The 21,391-nt window shown below is 63.7% G+C and overlaps 3 protein-coding genes across 10 annotated transcripts in view; 1 reads left to right on the forward strand and 2 right to left on the reverse strand.

Annotated features, from left to right (window-relative positions):
* The window catches only part of LAMA5 (laminin subunit alpha 5), a 51,338-nt gene extending 44,545 nt beyond the window's left edge, over window positions 1-6,793 (forward strand). For all 4 annotated transcript variants that reach the window (XM_047851398.1, XM_047851400.1, XM_047851402.1 and 1 more), the window contains 22 exons: window positions 399-578; window positions 669-817; window positions 898-1,068; window positions 1,198-1,334; window positions 1,409-1,562; window positions 1,699-1,832; window positions 1,908-2,070; window positions 2,778-2,912; window positions 3,028-3,176; window positions 3,246-3,378; window positions 3,464-3,607; window positions 3,711-3,841; window positions 3,944-4,126; window positions 4,218-4,356; window positions 4,469-4,614; window positions 4,684-4,876; window positions 4,952-5,116; window positions 5,243-5,399; window positions 5,508-5,641; window positions 5,738-5,831; window positions 5,992-6,114; window positions 6,308-6,793. In XM_047851398.1, the coding sequence (XP_047707354.1) occupies window positions 399-578; window positions 669-817; window positions 898-1,068; window positions 1,198-1,334; window positions 1,409-1,562; window positions 1,699-1,832; window positions 1,908-2,070; window positions 2,778-2,912; window positions 3,028-3,176; window positions 3,246-3,378; window positions 3,464-3,607; window positions 3,711-3,841; window positions 3,944-4,126; window positions 4,218-4,356; window positions 4,469-4,614; window positions 4,684-4,876; window positions 4,952-5,116; window positions 5,243-5,399; window positions 5,508-5,641; window positions 5,738-5,831; window positions 5,992-6,114; window positions 6,308-6,447 (3,254 nt within the window). In that variant the 3' untranslated portion in view covers window positions 6,448-6,793. The remainder of the gene's footprint in view (window positions 1-398; window positions 579-668; window positions 818-897; window positions 1,069-1,197; window positions 1,335-1,408; window positions 1,563-1,698; window positions 1,833-1,907; window positions 2,071-2,777; window positions 2,913-3,027; window positions 3,177-3,245; window positions 3,379-3,463; window positions 3,608-3,710; window positions 3,842-3,943; window positions 4,127-4,217; window positions 4,357-4,468; window positions 4,615-4,683; window positions 4,877-4,951; window positions 5,117-5,242; window positions 5,400-5,507; window positions 5,642-5,737; window positions 5,832-5,991; window positions 6,115-6,307) is intronic.
* A 200-nt stretch (window positions 6,794-6,993) lies between these two features.
* Window positions 6,994-20,516, reverse strand: ADRM1 (ADRM1 26S proteasome ubiquitin receptor). 2 transcript variants are annotated; one of them, XM_047851407.1, is made up of 10 exons: window positions 20,378-20,516; window positions 12,275-12,488; window positions 11,560-11,676; window positions 9,455-9,578; window positions 9,060-9,146; window positions 8,516-8,597; window positions 8,055-8,287; window positions 7,691-7,848; window positions 7,430-7,532; window positions 6,994-7,224 (listed from the first exon to the last, which is right to left on the reverse strand). In XM_047851407.1, the coding sequence occupies exons 2-10, from the start codon at window positions 12,485-12,487 to the stop codon at window positions 7,121-7,123; spliced, it is 1,221 nt and encodes a 406-aa protein (XP_047707363.1). In that variant the 5' UTR covers window position 12,488; window positions 20,378-20,516; the 3' UTR covers window positions 6,994-7,120. The 2 variants fall into 2 exon arrangements, with proteins under 2 accessions (XP_047707363.1, XP_047707362.1); XM_047851406.1 differs by lacking the exon at window positions 20,378-20,516 and adding an exon at window positions 13,211-13,339.
* Window positions 19,554-21,391, reverse strand: part of OSBPL2 (oxysterol binding protein like 2) — a 37,164-nt gene continuing 35,326 nt past the window's right edge. For 3 of the 4 annotated variants that reach the window (XM_047851403.1, XM_047851404.1, XM_047851405.1), the window contains exon 14: window positions 19,554-20,769. In XM_047851403.1, the coding sequence (XP_047707359.1) occupies window positions 20,667-20,769 (103 nt within the window). In that variant the 3' untranslated portion in view covers window positions 19,554-20,666. The remainder of the gene's footprint in view (window positions 20,770-21,391) is intronic. The other variant, XR_007150699.1, reaches the window with a different exon arrangement.

The following is a 21,391-nucleotide window of genomic DNA, read 5'->3' on the forward strand; positions in this document are numbered from 1 at the left end:
CGCAGGCAAGGCCTCTGGGCAAGGACCGGTGTGCCCCACCCAGGTCCGACCGTGTGGCTGCCTGCTCGAGGGTAGAACGTGCCAGCAAGCTTGCAAATGGGGGCCGTGGAGACTTACGGAGGGCCCCGGGACAAAGGACGGTGGCCATGGGGAGGCAGGGCCCTGGGACGGAGGACGGTGGCCATGGGGAGTGGGCGTTAGGGTGACCAGGCCGTGGTCTGAGAAGCTGGCGTAAAAGGAACCATCTGGTAGAGGACAGGACAGGACAGACAGTGGTGTTTCCAGTGCTTGTTCTCGTGACCTCTGGGGGGAGCTGGTGGTCTCCCCGGATGGGAGGTGAAGCCAGGGTGGTCCTTGCCTGCGTCGCTCTGAACGCACCTGTCCGCTGCCCACCACAGACGAGACGAGCAGGAAGATCGCTCATGCCAAAGCCGTGGCCGCTGGAGCCCAGGACACGGCCGCCCGTGTGCAGTCCCAGATTCGGAACATGCAGCAGAACTTGGAGCGGTGGCAGGGCCAGTACGGGGGCCTGCGGAGCCAGGACCTGGGCCAGGTGGTCCTGGACGCGGGCCGCTCAGGTGGGCGCCTGGGGTGCGGTGCCCCCGACGGGGGTGGCCCGGGAGCCTGTGAGACGGGGCCATCAGGGTCACCCCCTCTGCTCCCCGCAGTGTCCACCCTGGAGAAGACGCTGCCACGGCTGCTGGCCAAGCTGAGCCTCCTGGAAAATCGTGGGGCGCACAACGCCAGCCTGGCCTTGTCCACCAACATCGGCCGCGTGCGGGAGCTCATTGCCCAAGCCCGGGGGGCTGCCAGCAAGGTGGGCACGAGTGCCGGGGGAGAGCGGGCGTCCGGGGGGTGAGACGGTGGACGCTGATGAGCCACGTACCCCCCGCGTAGGTCAAGGTGCCCATGAAGTTCAACGGGCGCTCGGGGGTGCAGCTGCGTGCCCCTCGGGACCTCTCCGACCTCGCCGCCTACACCGCTCTCAAGTTCTACCTCCAGAGTCCAAAGCTGGCGTCTGGCCAGGTCACCGGGGACCGCTTCGTGCTGTACATGGGCAGCCGCCAGGTACTGGGTGGGCACAGCCGGCACGGCGGTCTGGGCGGAGCCAGGCACCAGGTTGGCGGTGGGGGTCGGGGGGGGGTGGTGTTGCTCTGCTGGGACCCCCTCCTGCTGAGTCTCCCGCCACCTCCGCAGGCTGTTGGCGACTACATGGGCGTGGCTCTGCGCGACCAGAAGGTGCACTGGGTGTACCGCCTGGGGGAGGCGGGCCCCGCCACCCTGAGCGTGGACGAGAACATAGGGGAGCAGTTCGCCGCAGTCAGCATCGACAGGTGGGTGGCCGGGCCCCCCGTGCTTCCCCGGCCACCTGGCGGGGTCCACTCCTCACCACCCCCTCTGCCCTCAGGACCCTCCAGTTCGGCCACATGTCCGTCACGGTGGAGAAGCAGACGGTCCATGAGACCAAGGCCGACACGGTGGCCCCTGGGGCCCAGGGGCTGCTTAGCCTGCACCCTGACAGCTTCGTCTTCTACGTGGGGGGCTACCCCAGCGACTTCACGGTGAGCGTGGGCCCGCACTCCGTCCCGCCAGGCCCTGCTCCGTGTGTGGCTGCGGTCCCGCGTGCTACACCGTGGGCACCGCCACTGGGGTCTGCGCTGGGTGAGGGGCGCCCTGACTTGTGCCCTGTGCCCACAGCCCCCGGAACCCCTCCGCTTCCCCGGCTACCTTGGCTGCATTGAGACGGACACGCTCAACGAGGAGGTTTTCAGTCTCTATAACTTCGAGGAGACCTTCCAGCTGGACACGGCCGTGGACAAGCCTTGTGCCCGGTACGTGCGGCCGGCGCCTGGCCCTCCCCCGCGCTCGGCCCGCGCTTGGCTGACCCTGTGACCTCTGACCTGTAGCTCCAAGGCGACCGGGGACCCGTGGCTCACCGATGGCTCCTACCTGGACGGCTCGGGCTTCGCTCGCATCAGCGTGGGCAGTCAGATAGGCCACACGAAGCGTTTCGAGCAGGAGCTCCGGCTTGTGTCCTCCAACGGGATCGTCTTTTTCCTGCAGCACCAGGCACGTCCGCGGCCTGGCCCCAGCGCGCCCCCTCCCCCCACCACCCTGTACCGACCTTGCGCCCCCTCTCCAGCCTCCCCCCCCACTCCCCCCCCCCGTACCAGCCCTGCTCCCCGCTCCCTAGTGCCCCCTGTGTACCGACCCTGCTCTGCTTTCCCTAGTCCCCCCATACCGACCCTGCTCCCCTCTCCCTAGCCCCGCCCCATACCAACCTTTCTCCCCACTCCCTAGCCCCCCACCATACCAACCCTGCTCCCCCCAGCACCCCCCACCCCCTACCGACCCTGCTCCCCCCCAGCGCCCCCCACCCCGTACCGACCCTGCTCCCCCCCAGCGCCCCCCACCCCGTACCGACCCTGCTCCCCGCTCCCTAGCCCCGCCCCATACCAACCTTTCTCCCCACTCCCTAGCCCCCCACCACACCGACCCTGCTTCCCCCCCAGTGCCCCCCCCCACCAACCCTGCTCCCCCCCAGCGCCCCCCACCCCGTACGGACCCTGCTCCCTGCTCCCTAGCACTCCCACCCCCCACCCCATACTGACCCTGACCCCCCTCCCCAGCCCCGCCCACTTCCTCAACCCTATATGGACTCTGCCCGCCCTCCCCACCCCATACTGACCCCGCTCCTCCTCCCCGGCACCCCCAGCCCATACGGACCCTGCCCCCACCACCCCGTACCGACCCTGCCCGTGCCCCCCACCCCCCAGGACCAGTTCCTGTGCCTGGCAGTGCGGAAGGGCAACCTCACCCTCCTCTATGACTTTGGCACCGGCCTGCAGGAGGCACAACCACCCCACAACCTGGCACACAAGCTGCAGGCCCTGACCTCCGCCAGCAAGGCGGTGAGGCTGGGGGAGGGCCGGCGGGGCCCCGGGGTTGCCCTGGGCGGTGAGGCTGGGGGAGGGCCGGCGGGGCCGGGGGGTCGCCCTGAAGCCCCCGCACGCGGGCGCCTCGCAGATCCAGGTGTTCCTGCTGGCGGAAAACCGCAAGCGCGTGCTGGTGCGCGTGGAGAGGAGCTCCGTGTTCAGCGTGGACCAGGACAACACGCTGGAGCTGGCGGACGCCTACTACCTGGGGGGCGTGCCGCCTGACCAGCTGCCCCCCAGGTGAGCCCGCGGTGCCGGGGCGGGCGGGGCCTCCAGCCGGGCGGTGGCCCTGACACCCCTCCCCCGCAGCCTGCGGCAGCTCTTCCCCTCCGGAGGCTCCATCCGCGGCTGCATCAAGGGCATCAAGGCTCTGGGCAAGTACGTGGACCTCAAGAGGCTGAACACGACCGGCGTGAGCGCGGGCTGCACCGCCGACCTGCTGGTGAGCCCGTCCCCCCCTGGCCGGCGGCGCCACCCTCTCCGGGCCCGTGTCCGGGGCCCTCACCGTCACCGTCCTCCTCCCGTAGATGCAACGGGCCGTGACTTTCCATGGCGACGGCTTCCTGTCCCTGGAGCTCCCTCACGTTGCTCCCCTCACGGACCACGTCTACTCGGGATTCGGCTTCCGCAGCACACGGGACAGCGGTCTGCTCTACCACCGAGGATCCGAGGTGCGTCAGCCCCCGCTCCCGGCAGCGGCCGCATGGGGCTCGGGCGGCTGGAGGGCAGGAGGCGTGCCCCGGCCTGGTCCACTGACCTGACCGCTGTCCCCAGGATGAGCTATGCCAGGTGTCCCTGAAGCAGGGCCGCGTGACGCTCCGGCTGTCGAGGACGGAGGTGAAAACTCGCGACAGCTTTGCTGACGGTGCCCCCCATTATGTCGCTTTCCACAGCAACGACACAGGGTGAGCCCAGCCCGCGGGGCCTCTGGCTGCGGTGTTCGGGGACAGGGTGGCGGCAGGGCCACCGGCAGGGCAGGGTGGGGGAAACGCTGCTGTCCCCTGCAGGGTCTGGCTCTATGTGGATGACCAACTTCAGCAGATGAAGCCCTACCAGGGGCCGTCCCCCGGGCCCCAGCCCCAGCCCCAGCCCCAGCCCCAGCCTCCTCAAGCCGCTGAGCTGTCCTTGGGAGGCAGGCCGGAGCCTGGCGACTTCTTCAGTGGCTGCATCAGCAATGTCTTCGTGCTGCGGTGAGCCTCGGGCGGGGGTGTGGGGGCCGCCACCCATCCCCCCCCCCGCCACCCCCCCCTCCCCTGCCGCTGACGACACTGCCCCCCTCAGGCTCCTGGGTCCGCAGCGTGTGTTCGACCTGCAGCAGTACTCCAAAAGCGTCAACGTGACCGCAGACTGCGCTCCTGCGCCACGTGCCCAGACCCTTGGGCGGGCACCTCAAGGACCGCGGGCTGCGGCGCTGCGGAAGGTAGGGCGCGGGGAGGGCAGCGTGAGCGAGGCGGAGCTGGGGACTGTCGGAAGGCGGCCCCCACGCATTCCTGCGTCCCATCTGACCACCCCGCCCCCCCCCCCCCCCCCAGGCTTCCCGACGCAGCCGCCAGCCCCCCCGGGACCCTGCCTGCACACCACCCCGGCCCCTCAGGAGCCCCCGAGATGCCTACCAGTTTGGGGGGCCCTTGCCCAGTCACCTAGAGTTTGCCCACGTCCCGGCCCCCCCGGGGGACTGGTAAGTCTGGGCCAGGTGGGGTGGGTGTGGGGGGGGCCGCCCAGGCTGATGGCGCCGCTTGGCTTCCAGGTCCCAGGTCTCGATGCTGGTCCGCCCTCGCGCCCCCCGAGGACTCCTGCTCCTCGCCGCCCCTCTCACGGCCGGCGGCCCCTCCCTGCTTCTCCTCCTGAGCCACGGACGCTTTGTCGCTCAGACGGAAGGTCCCGGGCCCCGGCTCCGTGTCCAGAGCCGCCGGCGTTCACGGGCTGGCCGGTGGCACATGGTGAGGCACTGAGGACAGGGGACACGGGCAGGGCCCTGGGAGCTCCCACTCTGACACGCCCCCTCCCGCCCCCAGGTGTCTGTGCGGTGGGAAAAGACTCGGATCCAGCTGGTGATAGACGGGGTCCGGGCCCAGGACCGGGAGCAGCCTGGCCAGCAGCGCCGGGAGCCGGGGAGCCCCCGGCCCCGAACTCTCTTCGTGGGGGGCCTTCCTGCCAGTGGCTTCAGCCCTAGGCCCCCAGTGAGAAGCACCTCAGCGCCCCCCCACACCCCCGAGAACCACCTTGCTCCCCACCCCACCCCCCAGCTGAACTCCCCTCCCGGGGCTCCGGGGCCCTCCCCACACCAGCCCGTCTGTGCCCCACAGGTGGCCATCAGCGGCTTCAGCGGCTGTGTGAGGAGACTCAGGCTGGATGGGCGGCCTCTGGGGCCCCCCACACGGGTGGTGGGGGTCACGCCATGCTTCTCAGGCCCCCTGGAGAAGGGCCTATTCTTCGCAGAGAGCGGGGGAGTCGTCACCGCAGGTCTGTAGGGCATCAGTGCGCCCCCAGCCCTCTGGGGAGGGAGTGGGGCTCTGGGGTGGGGGGAGGCCGGGCAGCCCTGCCTCCCTCCCTCACAGTGCCTCCCCCCAGACACCCTGGGGGTCACCCTTCTTGACGTGAGCCTGGAGCTGGAGGTACGGCCCCGGGCAGCTTCCGGCCTCCTCTTCCACCTGGGCCGGGGCCGGGCGCCCCCCTACCTGCAGCTGCAGCTGCGGGAGAAGGAGGTAGGTCGGGCGGGGGGTGGTGTGGGGGCACTGCTCCCACACCGCAGTGTGGACCCGGGTTAGCGACGCTCTCCTGACCTACCCGCCCCGCCCCAGGTCCTGCTGCGGGCAGACGACGGTGGCGGGGAGTTCTCCACGTGGGTGACGTGCCCTGCAGCCCTGTGTGATGGGCAGTGGCACCGACTGGCAGGTGAGCCAGGTCCCCCCCCCTCCCACGGCCGAGCTCCCACCCCGCGCCTTTGTGCTTGGGGGAGTGCCCAGGAGGGGCAGCCACGGACCGCCCAGTGGGACCCCCTGGGCAAACAGCCCGGGCCCCTCCCAGCCCAGTTACAAGGACCCTGTGCCCGCAGTGACCAAAGGCGGGAATACCCTCCGGCTGACGGTGGACACACAGACCAACAGCACCCGAGGTCCCATGGTGGCAGTGGCCTCAGGGGATGCCCTGGCCCCTCTGCACCTTGGGGGCCTGCCCGGTGAGTGTGGCCTCTGCCTGGGGGTGGGAGCGGCCCCTGAAGGACCAGGTGCTGGGATACCCCCCCCCCCCCCCCCCCCCGCTTCCACCCCATCTTCTGGGATGGGGCAGCTCGGGAGGTTTTGGGGGAGGGGACGCTGCTGGTGGGACACTGGCCTCTGTTTGAACCTGTCCATCTTCCTTTGTGCCCCCAGGGCCCACGAACACACAGGCTGGGCCTCTGGCCTACCATGGCTGCATGAGGAACCTGGTGGTGAACCGGTCCCCCGTCACCTGGCCTCGCTCTGTGGGTGTTCAGGGGGCAGTGGGGGCCAGTGGCTGCCCTGCCACCTAGCGCGGCTGCCCCTCCAGTGGCCGTGCAGGACAGTCTTCAGGGGCCCCAGGCCTGGAGTCCACGGGAGGGCCGCCCCAGGCAGGCAGGCTCCCACCTCGGAGCCTGCAGGCCCTGCCCTCTGCTGCTTAAAAGTCTGTGTCTGTCTGGATTCTAGGCTCTAGGGGTGATGAATCTTCTGGAAATAGCTTTAAGTTATATCTCTTTAAACAAAAGGATAAAATTCTGTAAACTGGGGTTTTTAATACGTTTTATCTTTCAGTTTCGTTGAGATTTTCCTCCACCAATTTTTAGTAACGTGAGAAATCTGCCCTGCTTCTGAAATTAAAAAGTTACTACTTCTGTTTAACGGAGCGTTGACTTTAATTGTGAAAGGAGAAAAGCAGTCAGAGGCGATCTAGCCTCCGGACGTGCTCACGGGGGCAGCGCCGGCCCGGGGGCTCCCCTCGCCTGGAGTGGCTGTCCCCCCACCCCCCGAGTCAGAACTGCCAGGGCTGGAGGGGCAGCGCTCGGCCCGGCTCCCTCCTGGGCACACGGGAAGACCAGAGGTGGCAGGTAAAAGACAAGACCTTTATTTCTCAGCAAGCGGAACGGAGGTGAAGGCGCGCTCCGCGCCACAGGCGCCATCGCAGAGGCCGCCGGCCGCGAATCCCGACCCCTTGGGCACAGCGGATGATTAATCTAAGCTCATGTCCTCCTCTTCGTCCTTCTTGTCCTTCCCGTCGCCCTCCTGCTCGGATCTGGCACTGTTCTGCATGGCTTTGGCAAATGCTTCCACATCTAAAGTACATTTAAAAATGTGAGGCGCCCTTCCTAGACCCCGGCCCGAGACTGCTAACTGGAGGGCACAGGAGATGAAAACATCAACACCAAGGCCCAGGGCCACAGAACCTCCAGGGCCCAGCCGGCCAGCCCTGTGCCGTGCAAACTACAAGGAGAAAAGCAAACCCTGCCCTGGGCACAGGGTGGGGGCGTGGGCACTTACCGCCTTTGTTGGCCGCCTCCACGGCCTCTGCAGGCAGGCCAAACTGGCACATGAGGGGGCCCAGCTGCCCAGAGGCCAGGGCTGCACTGAACATGCCCAGGGCCTGCGAAAGAAAGCCAGATGCCCCCTGAGCACACGCTATTGGTGAAAGCCCGGGAGGGGGGCGGGGACGCTCCGTGACCGGGAGCCACGCTGAAGCTCGGTGAGCTGTGCCCCCTTCCACCGAGCACATGGCAGGGGCACCCAGGCCACAGCGTCTACCTGCTGGAACTGGGGCGAGGTCAGCGTGTTCTGGATCTCCTCTGCCGTCTGTGGCAGTGACTCCCCAGAGGGCAGGTAGGGCAAGAGGCGCTCCTGGACGTCCGCGTTGGCGAGGATAGGGGCCATGATCTCGGGCGTCAGAACACTGGCCAGGTCAACTAAGACATAAGCGCAGGGCCGTCAGCGGCTCGAGGCCGACACAGACGCCCAAGCTGCGAAATTGGCGGGTGTGGCAAGGTGAGGGGGGCAGCGGCTCAGCCCAGGGACACGCTCGGCCCCACGCCTCGGAAAGCCAGCAAGCGAGCAGGCAGGGGGCGGCAGGCACCTTCACCCCCCCAGCCTGGACCCGAGGAGCACGTGTTACCTTGCTGGCCGCCTCCTGGCCCTGCCGGCACGTTCATAGTAGCTAGAATGCTCTGAAGGTCGCTCAGCTGGATGGGCTGGGTTGGGCTGGCTGCCGTGCTGGTTCCATTACCTGAACTGGGTGCGGGGCTGGGGCTGGTCACCGAGGCAGCTGCTGGAGCGGAAGGGGCGGGGGTGGCTCGGGTAGAAGAGGTGGTGGAGGACGGGGTGACTGCTGCCGACTGGCTCCGCGAGCTGGGGAGAGCGAGGGCAGCGATGGGACGGCCTCACACCCTGAGGGTGCCCGCATCGGTCCTGCCCCCAACGTCCCGGAACTGCTGGGACCCCGGAAGAGTCTAGGCCCCAAAGGACCCTCCCTGGGGGGGGGTTCTCTGTCCTTCGCCATCTCCTATGTCCGGTCTCCTTCGAACGAGGGAACGCCTGGGGGCACACAGGCATGGTGGGGCGGAGCACAGGGCTCACCTGGACGAAGAGCTGCTCGCCGGAGGCCCTCCACTCCCCAGTAAGCTGGCCAGGCCCGGCCCGGTCAGGGCCCCCAGTCCCCCTGCGAGCAAAGAGACGTGAGCTCAGATGCCACACCCTCCCGAAGAGCCCACCTATCCCGGCCAAGCATCCTGCACGAAACCCAAGGGATGAGGGGAAAGCAGTGGCCACAGCGGGCTGAGGTGCCAGACTAGCGACTGCCTCACTCCATTAGGTCCGGGCACCTCTGTCCCGGTCTCCAGACGACGCACTTAGCGCACACTAACGCGCTGCAAACCTGGCGGAGCAGCGAGCGCTTCCCAGGCGTGCGCGACACACACCCGCCCCGGCACAACAGCGGGGGCAGCAGGGAACGGGGGGGGGGGGGGGGGGGGGGGCCCTTCCCAGGGAAGCCGGCATGAGGGACACGTGTTCACAGAGACCACCCGGAGCCAACGAGGAACTAAAGGAAGAACTCGAATGGCAAAGCGACCCTAACTACGGCTGTCTGCCCCTAGCGCAGGCCGCGGGGCCGTGGGGTTACCCAGTCCTCCAAGGCCGGCGGGTCCAATGAGCTGCATGAGCTGGCTGTGGCTCATGTTCCCCAGCAGACTCTGCAAGCCGCCCTCGCCTGTAAGACAGGAGGTGCTCAGACTCGGGCCTGTGGCCGGGTCAACACCCACGAGGCCCTGGGGAGGCTGGGGGACTCGGGCTGACGCTGAGACGGAGCGCGCGCTGGGACCTCTCCCTCGGCTCTCCCCCAAACCACAAGTGCCACGAGCCGACAGGGTGGAGCTCAGACGTTTCGCCCCTGGAAGGTGGGGCTGGGGACCGATGGGAACTGGGACGCCTCCGTGTCCCTTTAAAACAACCAGCCAGGGATCCAAGACCTCGCCACGTGCTCGGACACCCCAGCGTGTTCTGGGAGGTGACCGTTACCGCCCAGTGCAGAGAGCTCGTGGCCTCCACTCCCACTCGCCCCCAGCGCTCCAGGCATCGGGGGGTTGTTCAGATACTCGTTGACCTTGCGGCAGTGCTCCTCGTCCTGGTCCGTCTTGGGCTCCTGTGGGGGGAGGGGGTACAACCGGAGCTGCCACAGGAAAGCCCACCTGCCACCGAAGGGGCTCACACCCGAGGGTGAGGGGCTCAGACAAGTGATGTTTCCTGTCCACAGTCACACGGCACTGAGGACAGGGCCCAGCAGGGCGGACAGGGACAGCAGTCCCACAAGATCGCCGGTGCCGTGGCAACGCTGGTTCTCCGGGTAGGGACACTGAAGCACTAAAAGCGCCCTACGTGCACCCGCAAGGCCCTCTGACCCTCCAGGACCGGACCCTTTACACAACAGTCTAAGAGCCACGAAACCTTCTGGTGACTCGCGTGAAGCCACAAAACCACCGGTTGTGACCCCACGGCACGCAGAGCAGCCCCAGCCGCGGCCCCTCGGGTCCGCTGGGAGCTCCATAAAGAGGCTCGCAGGCGCTCACCAGCCACAACCTCCCGAAGTGCCCCCAGGCCCACGAGCCAGAGTGCCCACGACCCAGTCCTCCGTCCCTGAGCGTGCACTGTGGGCCTGCAGGGTGCCAGGGACACAGAAGGGACAGAACAGAGCTCCTCCCCTCCAGGGCAGAAGGAAGTGGGGAGAAGGCCAAAATCGGGAGAAACAAAAGCAGTAGAGCTGGTGAAACGATTTTTTTTTTATTACTATTACAAGTTCCTATTTTTGAGCGGGCACGCATGTGGTGGAGGAGTGGGGGGTGGGGACAGGATCCCAAGCAGGCTCCCAGCTGTCAGCACAGAGCCGGACGCGGGGCTCGAACCCACGGACCGCGAGTTCATGACCTGAGCCGAAGTCGGCCGCCCAACCGACTGAGCCCCCCAGGCGCCCTCTGGGGAAACATTTCTTGGCAAAACCGGGGAAACAAGCCATGGCCCATCTCCGTCTGCAGGTGAAGTTTCAGTGGAACAGGGCTGCTGCCCCCATTCGTTCCCTTCTCGCCCACAGCGGCTTTCACGCTCCTTCGGCAGAAGCACAGCCTGTCCAGCCCACAGAGAGGAAAGCCTTTTCTGCCTTGTTCCGGAAAGTGCTGGGGGGAGGGCAATAGGTTCACCTCTGGGGAAGGAAAGTGGCAACATCTGTCAAAACTGCAAAAGCGGGGACACCTGGGCGGCTCAGTCGACAAAGCGTGGGGCTCTCGATGTCAGCTCAGCCCACGATCTCATGATCTCACGGTCCCCCACTAAGTGTGGAGCCCGCTTGGGATTCTCTCTCCCTTTCTCTCTGCTCCTCCCCTGCTCACGCACACACCTGCGAGCTCACTCAAGATGTTAAGAAACCCAAAAGGCAAAAAAACCCTGCAAATGCACTTGTTTACCCACTTCTACCAAGTCCGCTTCTGGATTTTAACACGGCGATCACCACCACCCCCTGTACGGGAAACAAACCTGGTGGAAAATCACTCTCTAACACGCCGCCTGCAACAAATCGGAGACGCAAACGGGCCCAACGGCCGACAGGTGGGCGAAGGCTGGGCGGCCGTTACGCCCAGTGGGATGCCGCCTGCCGCCGTGGGCACCAGGACGCCCTGCCGCGCTGACCCAAACACCCCAAAGCACACAACGGGGGGGAGGAGGAGGCAGGGCTCAGAAAAGCCTGGGAAAGAACACTCCGTTTCTGTACAAATACACAGCCAAGGAGAAAGCGTGTGGTCAACCTTGCTTCCGCCATGCGTGCTCACAGCCCAGGGGGGGCGGGGGGAAGAGTGTGTGACAAGCACATCATGGGCCGGGTGCCCGTCGACGCCATCAAGACCGGGGCCCAGTCCAGAAACCGCTCTGCGTGCCAGGGAGTTCCGGGTCGTGAAAGGGCACCGGGAGCCCAGCCACAAGCGTGTGCCCTCTGCAAAGGTCCCCTGCTCCGCTGCCTTTGGCGCTAGGAGCTCCACGGAAATTCTCAGGTTCCGCGGCAGTCACCTTCGGCCAGCACCAGCTCTACCGCCCGGTGAGCCACGCGGAAAGACAACAGGCCAACAAAACCTACCCACCTGCATCCAGAAGAAGAGCCGTTTGGACCCTGCCTTAAACTTGAGCACGTAGACCCTCCCGCTGGGGCACTGCGGCACGCGCTTGAACTCACAGTCGTCAGGAAAGATGATCAAATCCTTCAGAGAGCCACAGGGGAGGAGTTAGCGTCACACAAATACTGCCTCCGCGGGAAACACGCTGGGTCCCGTGTCGGGGGAGGGAGCGGGGTACAGGATGCACCACCGGGTGGAGAGGCCAGGGTCACAGGCACCCCCACCAAGGGCATGAGGGCCGGGAGAGGGGTTCGATGCTCAACAGGGAAGGGGGCCTTTCGGCTTTTCAAGGATTTTGAACAGAGACGTCTTGGGAACGACGTTCCCAGGTGGGTTCAAAGTGGGTCTGCGCTGCTCTCAACAAGGAACACACGAGCCTGGAGAGCAGACGGCGCTAAAAAGGAGGAGAGCTGGTGGAGCGCAGCGTTTACACGGCACCCGAATCCCAGGCGCAATGACAGGAGCAGTCTACAGATCCGGGGCGGGAGACCCGAATGCCCGTGAGCAAAGCGCAACAGCTGGTGTGGGCCCCCGGAGCAGCGGCGCCCACATATCCCAGCAGCACACCCCCACCGTAACGGGGCAGCTGCGTGTCCAGAGCCAAGTGAGAGCAGCTACCCGTGCTTCTGGAAAACCGGACGGTCCTGACGACCAGGCGGGCTTCCTAAGACCAGACACTTACGTCCTCCACGTTCCCAGATGTCCTGTCCTTCCAGCAGAAGTGAATGAGGGAGTCATCCGTCTGCTGAATGTACACGAGCCCTTTCCGTTTATCTGGGGTGACAGTAGTTCCTTTTAGCGACATCTTTCCTGCACGAAACTCCACCAGATACTTGTTGGAGGAGCCTCGGGAGCCTGGCACCAGGCTTGGAAACAGAGCGCCTGAAGTCGTCATCCTGGAAGAGCGACCAGCAAGCAAACCCGGTCAGGATCATGAAAGTCCCAGCTTCCTCGTCCAATGTGACACTGGCGGGACAGAGCGAAAGGCCGCCACCAGGCCGGGAGAGAGGGGGCCCCCGCGGCGGCGGCGGCGCAGTCTCCCTGGAGCGCGCAGCCAGCAGGTGCCGGGGCGCGGCCGCAGCTGCTTCTCAGGTTTCTCCACGATCGGAATTAACCTGTGCACCCCAACCGCGCCCCGCTTCCCGCCGAGAACCCCGCTCAGCGCCACTTCTGCGGCCCGGGGCCCCGAACAAGCTCAGCAACGTGAGCTAGGCGGAGACGGCGCCGACACCTCGGACAGGACCGAGACTCCGGCCGGGCTCCGTCGGGGCACGCCCGTTAAGCTGCGACTCGGCAGACCGGCGCCCTTGCACAAACGAGCGCGGTGGGAGGGTGGGGGAGGAGACGGGACAAGCCCCAGGACCGGGGTCGCGCCGCGCCGACCAGGCTCCTCCGCGCGGGGCCCACGGGCCCACCCCGACCTCGCGGCCCCCGCGGCCCCCGCGTCGCGCGGGGCGGTCGGGCCGGCACGGCCGCCGCCGGCCCGAGCGCCCGAGGCCCCCACAGCCGTCGCCCCGCGCACGGCCCCTGGCCTCCGCCGACCCGACCCCGGCTCGGGGACCCCAACGGCGCAGGCTCCGCCCCCGCAGCCGTCCCCGCCCCCCGGCGACCCCCGCACCTGGCCCGCGCCGCGACTCGGCCGAGAGGCGCCGTCCGGGCTCGCTCTTCCTCCTCAGCGCCTGCCGGGCCCCGCCGGAAGTTCTTTCTCGTTCCGCCCCCTCCCGCCGCTCTCGCCGCCGACTGGGCCGTGTCAGGGGCGGGGCCGACGCTGAACCGCCAGCGATTGGAAAGGGCAGCCGTCCATCGACCCGCCCCGCCCCGCCCCGCGCCCCCTTCCGGCGGAAGCGCGGGCGGGCGGCGCGCGGGCCAGAGCGGCCCCTATTGTTGCTGTGTCATAGGGGTGCGGCGGCGGCCCCTGGCGGCGGCGACCGGAGTGGCGTGGCAGGCGCCGACCCAGCGGTGGGCGTTGGAGCCCACATCCCCACCGTCGCGGGAGAGCGGCGGCACCTGCGAGGCGCGAGGGGGCGTCTCAGGTTCACGGCCAGCGCTGCAAGCCAGGTCCCAGGACGTGGAGGAAACAGTCCCCGAGTCAGGGGAAGGGCGTCTTAGGACCCGGGGGTTGGGGAGGGCCGGCTTCACGACCGCAGGGGTATGTGACCGAACCAAAGCCCAGGACTCCGGGGCCTGGACGCAGAGCCCACGACATCAACGATGGTCCTCGGGGGCGACAGAAGTCCCGTGCGGTACCCCCGGCCCCGTTTCCCCCGTAATGGTGCTAAGATGGGTACCCCCTGTTCTCCCCCAGGGGCCCCCCATTCCAGTGAGGACAGTGCTGGCATGGCTGCCTCCCTTCTCCCTGGGGGGCGGGGGGGGGGCGGGGTGCCCCTACTGACCCCATTCTTGTCCAGCCCCCCCCCCCCCATACCAGCGAAGACAGTGCTGGCACGGCTGTCCCCCACACTCCTTCTGTGCCTGGAGTCCCCAGAGGCTGATGTGTGTGCTCAGAGTGGAGGGCAAGAAGCCCGTCCTCCATACTCACAATGAGTGACGGGTGGCCCTCCTGCTGGTCTTTGAGCCGTTTCCATCCTGCACTTTGCTTCGAGGCTCCAAGCAGTTAGCAAGGGGGCGCACACGGAGCCCTGCACCCTCCCTGCCCCATGCTAGACCCCCGTCCGCCACCAAAGCAAGGCCACTGTGCGAGCTGCCTGACGATTTACCAACTAGATGTGTATACACAGGCTTTGTTTGAAAGCTTTTTGTAAAAAGTGTAAAAGTGGAAAGTAGTTTTGTTTTGAAGATTTATTCACGCTGGTACATGTGGGTCTGGTGCATTATTTTAATTCCTGTATAACCTGTGTAATAACAGTCTGAAGCACAACCGCTTCTGTGTCCATTGTCTTGAGATCTAAAGACTCACCAATTTTGTTTTGGAAAATATAGCTGCTTTTCATTAAAAATTGTTATTTATGTTAATAATGAGTTCGTTGTCTTTTTATTAAATACCTTTACTTTTCTTCATTTCGTTTCTAGTAGGGTGAATCCCAACAGATAAGAGCCCCCACACAAACTCCACGGACCTTGATAACTCCTGAGACCACAGGGGAGAGGGGCGCAGCTGTGAGCCTGTGACCGTGACCGCCCTCTGGGAGCTCAGGGGAAGCCAGAAAAGACAACAACGGGAAGATCCGCTCCGGGTGCCCCGAAGATGGGCCAGCGGGCAGGCGGCACTTGTTCAAAGTCAGGAAAAGTTAAAAAGCTGCCACAGGAAGCCGCAGGGAGACCAGCGAACTTTCCAGACCCTGCAGAGCACGGGGCCTCGAAGGGCACTAACCAGAGCGTCTCCTCAAGCACGGGGTGGAGCCTGGGGCCGGCGCGGTGACATGTGAATGAGAAACAGGCATGGCCCAGGCCCCCGCCGCGGGGCGCCGTGGGGAACACGGCATTGGGGTGCGCCCTGGCAGCCCCAGCAGAGCCGGAAGCCCCCGCGGCTCCTCCTGCGCCAGGCGGCAGGGCCTGGGCGCAGCAGCTAGAGAGGGGGGCAGGACGTGCCCAGATGCGTCACCAGAGAGGGCACAGCCGGCAAGACACACAGGAAGAGAGCCACAGCGTTGTTCCCGCGAGTGCAATTCAAACACGCGGAGTAGAACCGTCAGAGCAGAGGACAGACGGTGCGGCGATAGCAGGCGCCACCGGAGAACACGGTTTGGCGAGTGGGTTTTTGTTTTTCTTTCTTTCCTTTGAGTGACATGTTCCTTTTCAGAGCAATCACAGGTTCTCACCAAAATGGAGCCCATCGCTCTCCACATATGCACAGCCTCCTTCCCACGAACACCCCGCAGAGGGTGTGCCGTGACAGCCCGCGGCCCCCACGGACATGCGGCGTCGCCAAGAGCCCATCTCGGTGCACACGGCCCGCGGGTTTGGACAAACGTATGGTGTGGACCCGCCATCTCCCTGCCCGGAAGTGCCCTGCGCCCTCCTGGCCACCACTCCCTCTTCCCTAAGCCCTGGACGCCACTGGTAACTTTTCTCCAATCTTGTTATATTGTGATAAGATGCACGGGACATACGATCTGCCATCTGAACGTTTTTGAGTATGCCGTTCGGTGGTGGTAAATACATCGTGATGTTGTAACGTCTCACCACCGTCCACCTCCAGAGCCCCCGTCACCTTGTGAAACACCAGCTGCCCGTCCCGTGTCCCCTGCTCCAGCAGCCACCACCCTACTGCCTCCAGCATTTTGACGACTCTGCCTAATGCGATCAGTGGAATCAGACAGCGTCCGTCTTTCTGTGGCTGATTTCAGTGAGCACAACATCCTCAAGGTGCACCCGTGTGGCAGCAGGCGTCAGAACGTCCCTCCTTTTCAAGGCGGAGTAACAGCCCCTGGTCCGGGCGGACTGCATCTTGCTCGTCCGTTCGTCCGATGGGGGGACACGAGGGCTGCTCGCGGGCTTCAGCGATGCTGCCTCACGCTGCTGAGTCTCTCTCCCAGACCTTGCTTTCAAGTCTTTTGGGCCCGTAACCACAGCGGAATTGCTGGATCATCTGGTAATTCTATTTTTAATTTTTTGAGGAGCTGTCATACCATCTTCCACAGCAGCTGCCCCGTTTTCTGTTCCCACAGACAGCGCACGAGGGTTCCGATTTCTCCACATTCTCACCAACACTTGGTTTTTGCTTGTTCTCGACAGCTGCCACCGTAATGGGTGTGAGGCGGGACCTCCGTGTCGTCGTGAGTTGCATTTCCCACAAGATTAGCGATGTTGAGCGTGTTCCCACGGGCTTATTGGCCACTTGTGCGTCTTTGGAGAAATGTCTAGTTTTGAATCAGGTTGTTTTCTGTTTGCCCGGTTTTAGGGCCTGGCTCTGGCAGCACTGAGTGCTCCGTGGTCCCCATCATCAGATACGGCAGAGGCTGGTGGAGCCCCTTGTCCGTGCACCTGGGCATCCTGAGGGCACTGCCATCCTGTGGACCATCTGTCCCTCTGACCAGAGCCACCATGGCTATTTGGATGACCATCTCCACTCAGCTCCTCCTCCTGCGAAGTATGTAGCTGCTGGGCACCTAGGCCAGCAGCCAGGCAGCACGGACCTTCCGGTCAAACTCACACCGCATTCTGGGCATTCTGTTGTTGCCACTGGGGGCTCTGATCCCCAGGAGAGAAGAGAAATGGTCAGTCAGAGCTCCCCACTTCCCAGAGAACGCAGGCCCCTTCACCTACCCATTGTGCCCACACAATGGTGTCACGGTGTCCCCGAGCCCCCACCACCATGACAAACAGTTTTCTGAAGCAATCCGTGTGCGGGGCCAATCCTACAGAGTGCACAGTCCAGTCCGACACCCGTGCGCGGGGACTCGTCTGTAGCCGATCTGCAGTCCTTTCCAGAGAGGCCAGAACGACTGGGACAGTGAAAAATTGCTCAGTGCAGAGCAAGTGTCAGCCACCACCCACTTCCAAGGAAATCTGTATTTGGAGCTGGGGTTGAACACTCATCTTCACGGATCTGTTCGGTCCTCCAGGAAGAACCTCCAAGAGTAGTGGATGCTGTTTACACGGATGGGTACTGACAGCTCTGACCTATTATAAAAATAAATCCGTCTCACCAGCCATACGCTTGCCTGAATTTTCGAGCTACACTGACACAGGATAAACAGCGTGGCAGGCCAGCCAAGCACGTGCACAGCAAGGAAGGAAGGGCCCGTGTCTGCGTGTCGTCGCCTGCTGCAGAGACCACGGGGCCTTTACGAATCGCCTGACACAGCACCGTTAGGTTCTCAGAGGGGCGACGGAGCTGTGCAGCCAGGGAAGGCCTGACTGTCCAGTAAACTCACACGAGAGACACGAAAAACAGTTTTTACTTTGCAAAACCCTCCCACCACGCACGCAAAAGACAGTGAGGCCCGAAGTAATACAGGTGGAGGGAAGACCACCGGTGTGCCTTGGGTCTGGTTACATGCTCTGATCCGGGACCCCATCTCTGCACCAGTGTGGACCTGAGAAAGGCCTCGGGAAGACGTCTGAAAGTGCAGACATTGAGACGGGACAAACCAGGACTGGCGGGAACCTCGTGCCGACTGAACTCTCCTCGCTGCCCAGCCCTCCCCTCGGAACGCAGGGGTGATCAGGAGAAGGGCCACTGGTGCTTCCCAACTGGGAACTTTATCAGCACCTCCATGCTCTGTGCTCCTCGTGCGTACGTGAGACTGGGAAAGCCGGTGAGTCACCGACTCTGTTGGGGAGCACTCTTTCCCAAAGAGCCGGTGTCCCGAGAGGAGGCTTGTGGCCAGGGCCGCCTGGAGGGCTGCCTGCACCTTGGGGAGCCTCCTGGCATTCCTCTCCTGTTCTGATTTCCTGACTCCCATGTTCCGACCAGAACCCAGCAAGCAGACGGCACGGCCTCCGCTTCACCGGACGCGCCTCCCCAGCGGGTCGGCGTCACGCTCGGTCAGACACGCCGCCAGCGGCACCGGGCCTGGGCCTGCCCAGTGCCCCCAGAGGCCACCAAGGCTGCACTTGATGCCTCCCCCAGTGCCAGGCCCGCTCGGTCTGACACGGGTCCCCAAAGCAGGTCGCGTGTCTGGCAGACCGGTGGGCTGACACTTCCACGCGCTTTGTGGAAGGAGTCTGAAGGGGACGCGGTGGCCAAGCCCTCGGAGCTGCTCCTCAGGGGCGCCCTCCCTGCGGCCGCTCCGGCTCTCCACGCCAACACTCCCACGCGGCCGCTACCCTCCTAGGGCCCGGTGTCTGTGCAGAGCCGTCTGGGCCCTCACGCGTCCCTCCCACCCGTGCCAGGAAGTGGCAACCCGGGGTGGCAAAATGCCGTGATGTCCCCGAGGGCCCGGGGCCTGCTTCTCCGCGGCCTCCTCCTGAGCAGGAGCCACAACCAGGTGCCAGTGACGTCCTGACCCTGGCCGCTTGGGGACAGATTCGTGCCAGCCGCCCCCCGCCCCCAGACAGGACCGTCGGTCTCCAACACCAGGTGGCCTATGAAACCTAGTCAGCGCCAGGGGCCCCGTGACATTAGGTTATATCGCACACGAGACATATTCCAACGTGGTGTCTCTCTGTCCCTGGCTGAACCTCCAGCGGCTCCTGACAACTGTGTGCCCAGTCAAGGACGCGAGACTGGATCCTCACCTCAGAGGGGAGCAAACTCGTCACATCAAAGTGCTTAGGGGAGCATATGCTCCACTGTCCCTGCTGCACGGACGGTCGAAGTTACAAAATTACTCTAGAAAGCCCCTGGGTCCTTACGGCAAAGCCATAATGACATCAACGTGTGGCTGAGAAGCCACCACTTTCCACACAGGCCAAAAGCATCGGCAGCAGGTGCCTGTGTTTTAAGATGCATTTTCTAGTGAAAAAAATCTTTAGTAGAGACAAACCTCTGGCATCTGAAATGACCAAGGGAGATGAAGTTGAGGCAGTCACTTTACACGCTGGCATTTGCAGAGACCGAAGTGTAAAAACCATAAGCCAAGTGAGGATGGCCCCACAAATGCGTATGTTCTGGTGTCCACCGTCCTGCCCTCCTCCTCTGGGGCCTGGGCCCGGTGCGTGCTGAAAACCGGCCTCCCCAGCAGACTCAAAAGTGCAAACCTTGTTGGCCTGTTATCAGTGGCAGTGAGAAACGGATTCATCTGCAAGAAGTTGTTAAACTGCCCGAAATACTGTCCTTTTAAACGTGTCCTGGGACTGTGCCCTTCGACATTTTCAGCTCGCCCTCCCTCGTGGACAGCGAACCCGCCCCCGGCCGCAGGTGCCTGAGGTCCCCATTCGGACGACCAGATGCGCCACGACCCCGTCTCAGAACAGCGTCAGAACCGTAAAGCCTCGCACACCTCTGCCCGTCGCCAGTGGCTCCGCTCCCGTCTCCGTGGAGCAGACGCTCGGTTGCACCCGACACCTTGACTTCCGGTTTCCAAAGCTACAGAATCAAGGCTGCAGAACAACTATTCGCTTTTAAAAGTGTTTTAATGACAGATGTGACGTCGAAGCCCGGACACACAATGACGACAGCCTGCCACCGAGAACCCAGCACTCCATACGGCCGCGTGAGTGCGTGCACGCTCAGCAGACGCTCTCCGTTCAGAGCTCCGCTGAGGCCTGTGGTGTTGACACTTCTACAGAAAGACAAGAGCCACCAGAAGGGATGTGTCTAGGATGGACACGCACCTACTTTTTGTTAAGTAACTTTAATGACACGGCCGTAGCGGCTGCTGCTTCGGAGCCTCCCGCAGGGCGCACCTGCCGTAGGCACGGCGACCCTCTGTGACGCGGGCCTGGCCTGCAGAGGCCACGAAGCCCCGGTGACAGAGGCGGGGCCCCTTTCGAGGCTGGCAGCAGCCTGGGGAGGTCCGTCACGACTCTCGAGGTTTCCGGCCACCCCAGGCTGTCACGGTAATGCTTCGTTTCGGACAGTATACGATTGGTGATTAATGCAAACCTTGCTCTCCGGCAAAATACTATTCAAGTAGTTTTAACTTAAATATTTTAAAAGTAATCTTTACATTATTGAAGACTGGTAAAAAATACAGAATCTGACAGCTTTCCATTTCATTCCATCTGGCGCTCTGAAAGTCTTCACTTTTGCATTACCGTAATCTAGGAAGCAACCCCTGGCCCCGTAAAGCTCCTCGAAGGGTAACTTTCAAGATCCGTCTTCCCCTGTTACTGGTTCGAATGCACGACAGTCTCAGAAACCCTTTGCCACTGCGTTAGGAGGAGGGACACGGAGGCGGGGGGGGACTTAGAACTAAGACCCTTCCTGGTTACTTACTTCCGTTATGAACTTTACAATGAAGAGGGCGCTGTAACGAGCCGGGCTGATTCCCGTCACGTGAAGGGACAGCAGAGGATTGTCCTTTTCCGCCCTTAATGAAAACATGATGATCCCATGTGAAGCCTGATGAACAGTAGTAAAATGTTTGGCGATCAGAAGTTAATTAGAATCAAATCCTTGACCGGGGATGGTGCTGTCTCCACGGACACAGTCGCTGGAAAAGCTGGTTTCTGCCGTGACCGCTTGACGGAGTCCGGTCTCCGGTCCTGGGGGCCACTCCGGCCCCTCAGTAGATATCTGGGCAGCGGGAGAAATTCCGCTCAAAGTAGCCCCCCGCATACAACCAGTCGGGAGCCCCCGTGTGCGGGTTGCTGCCTTGATGAAACCACCTGGAACACAGAGGACATGGTCAGGAAGCACGTGGACACAACCTGGCTCGTGTTCCCTGCAGGGAGGCATCACCGCATCAGCACACGGCTTTAGATGCAGCCCAGGGCAGCAGCCGCGGCTGAGAGTTATTAACCACGTTTTCTCTTGAACGCTGTCCCCGCGAACAGCCCAGAGTGGGCTTCGCCAGCAGACCCTCAAGGCCTTCACAGAAACACGCTAGGCTGTTCGCGGAGAACGGCCACTATCGCTTCCGAGGGAAGGACGGGCACAGTGCTGGTTCCTTCCCTGGAAGCAGGCCTGGTGTGTCTAACTGGGGAAGGGGACGACCTGTGGGCAGGGAGGCAACGGGGCCGCCACCGCGGGCACGTGTGTGGCACGTGCCCTGGGAAGCCCCCCGGACCCTCGACTGCCGGCGCGCATCCTGAAGACGACGAAGGACCTGGGGCTCACAAAGTAGGAGTCATCTGAGGACCAGATATCGCTACTTCTGCAATGTATTTTTTAAATCGATTCCTTAAAGACGATGAAGGAGGGTGGATGCTTTTCAAGCTTTTTCTGGAATGAAGCCAATTCCAAATATTGGAAGGACTGAAAGCGCACACTTAAATCAGGTCGGAAGCC

This window comes from Prionailurus viverrinus, chromosome A3 (genome assembly GCF_022837055.1).
Source record: "Prionailurus viverrinus isolate Anna chromosome A3, UM_Priviv_1.0, whole genome shotgun sequence".
Lineage (NCBI taxonomy): Eukaryota > Metazoa > Chordata > Mammalia > Carnivora > Felidae > Prionailurus > Prionailurus viverrinus.

Excerpts from the sequence above, each read along its gene's own strand:
- ADRM1 (XM_047851407.1), bottom strand. The coding sequence starts at position 12,487 with ATGACGACTTCAGGCGCTCTGTTTCCAAGCCTGGTGCCAGGCTCCCGA. Across the intron at positions 11,677-12,274 it reads CATCTGGGAACGTGGAGGAC|GATTTGATCATCTTTCCTGA; the intron begins GTAAGTGTCTGG and ends GGCTCTCTGAAG. Across the intron at positions 7,533-7,690 it reads CCTCGCCCCAGTTCCAGCAG|GCCCTGGGCATGTTCAGTGC; the intron begins GTAGACGCTGTG and ends TTTCTTTCGCAG.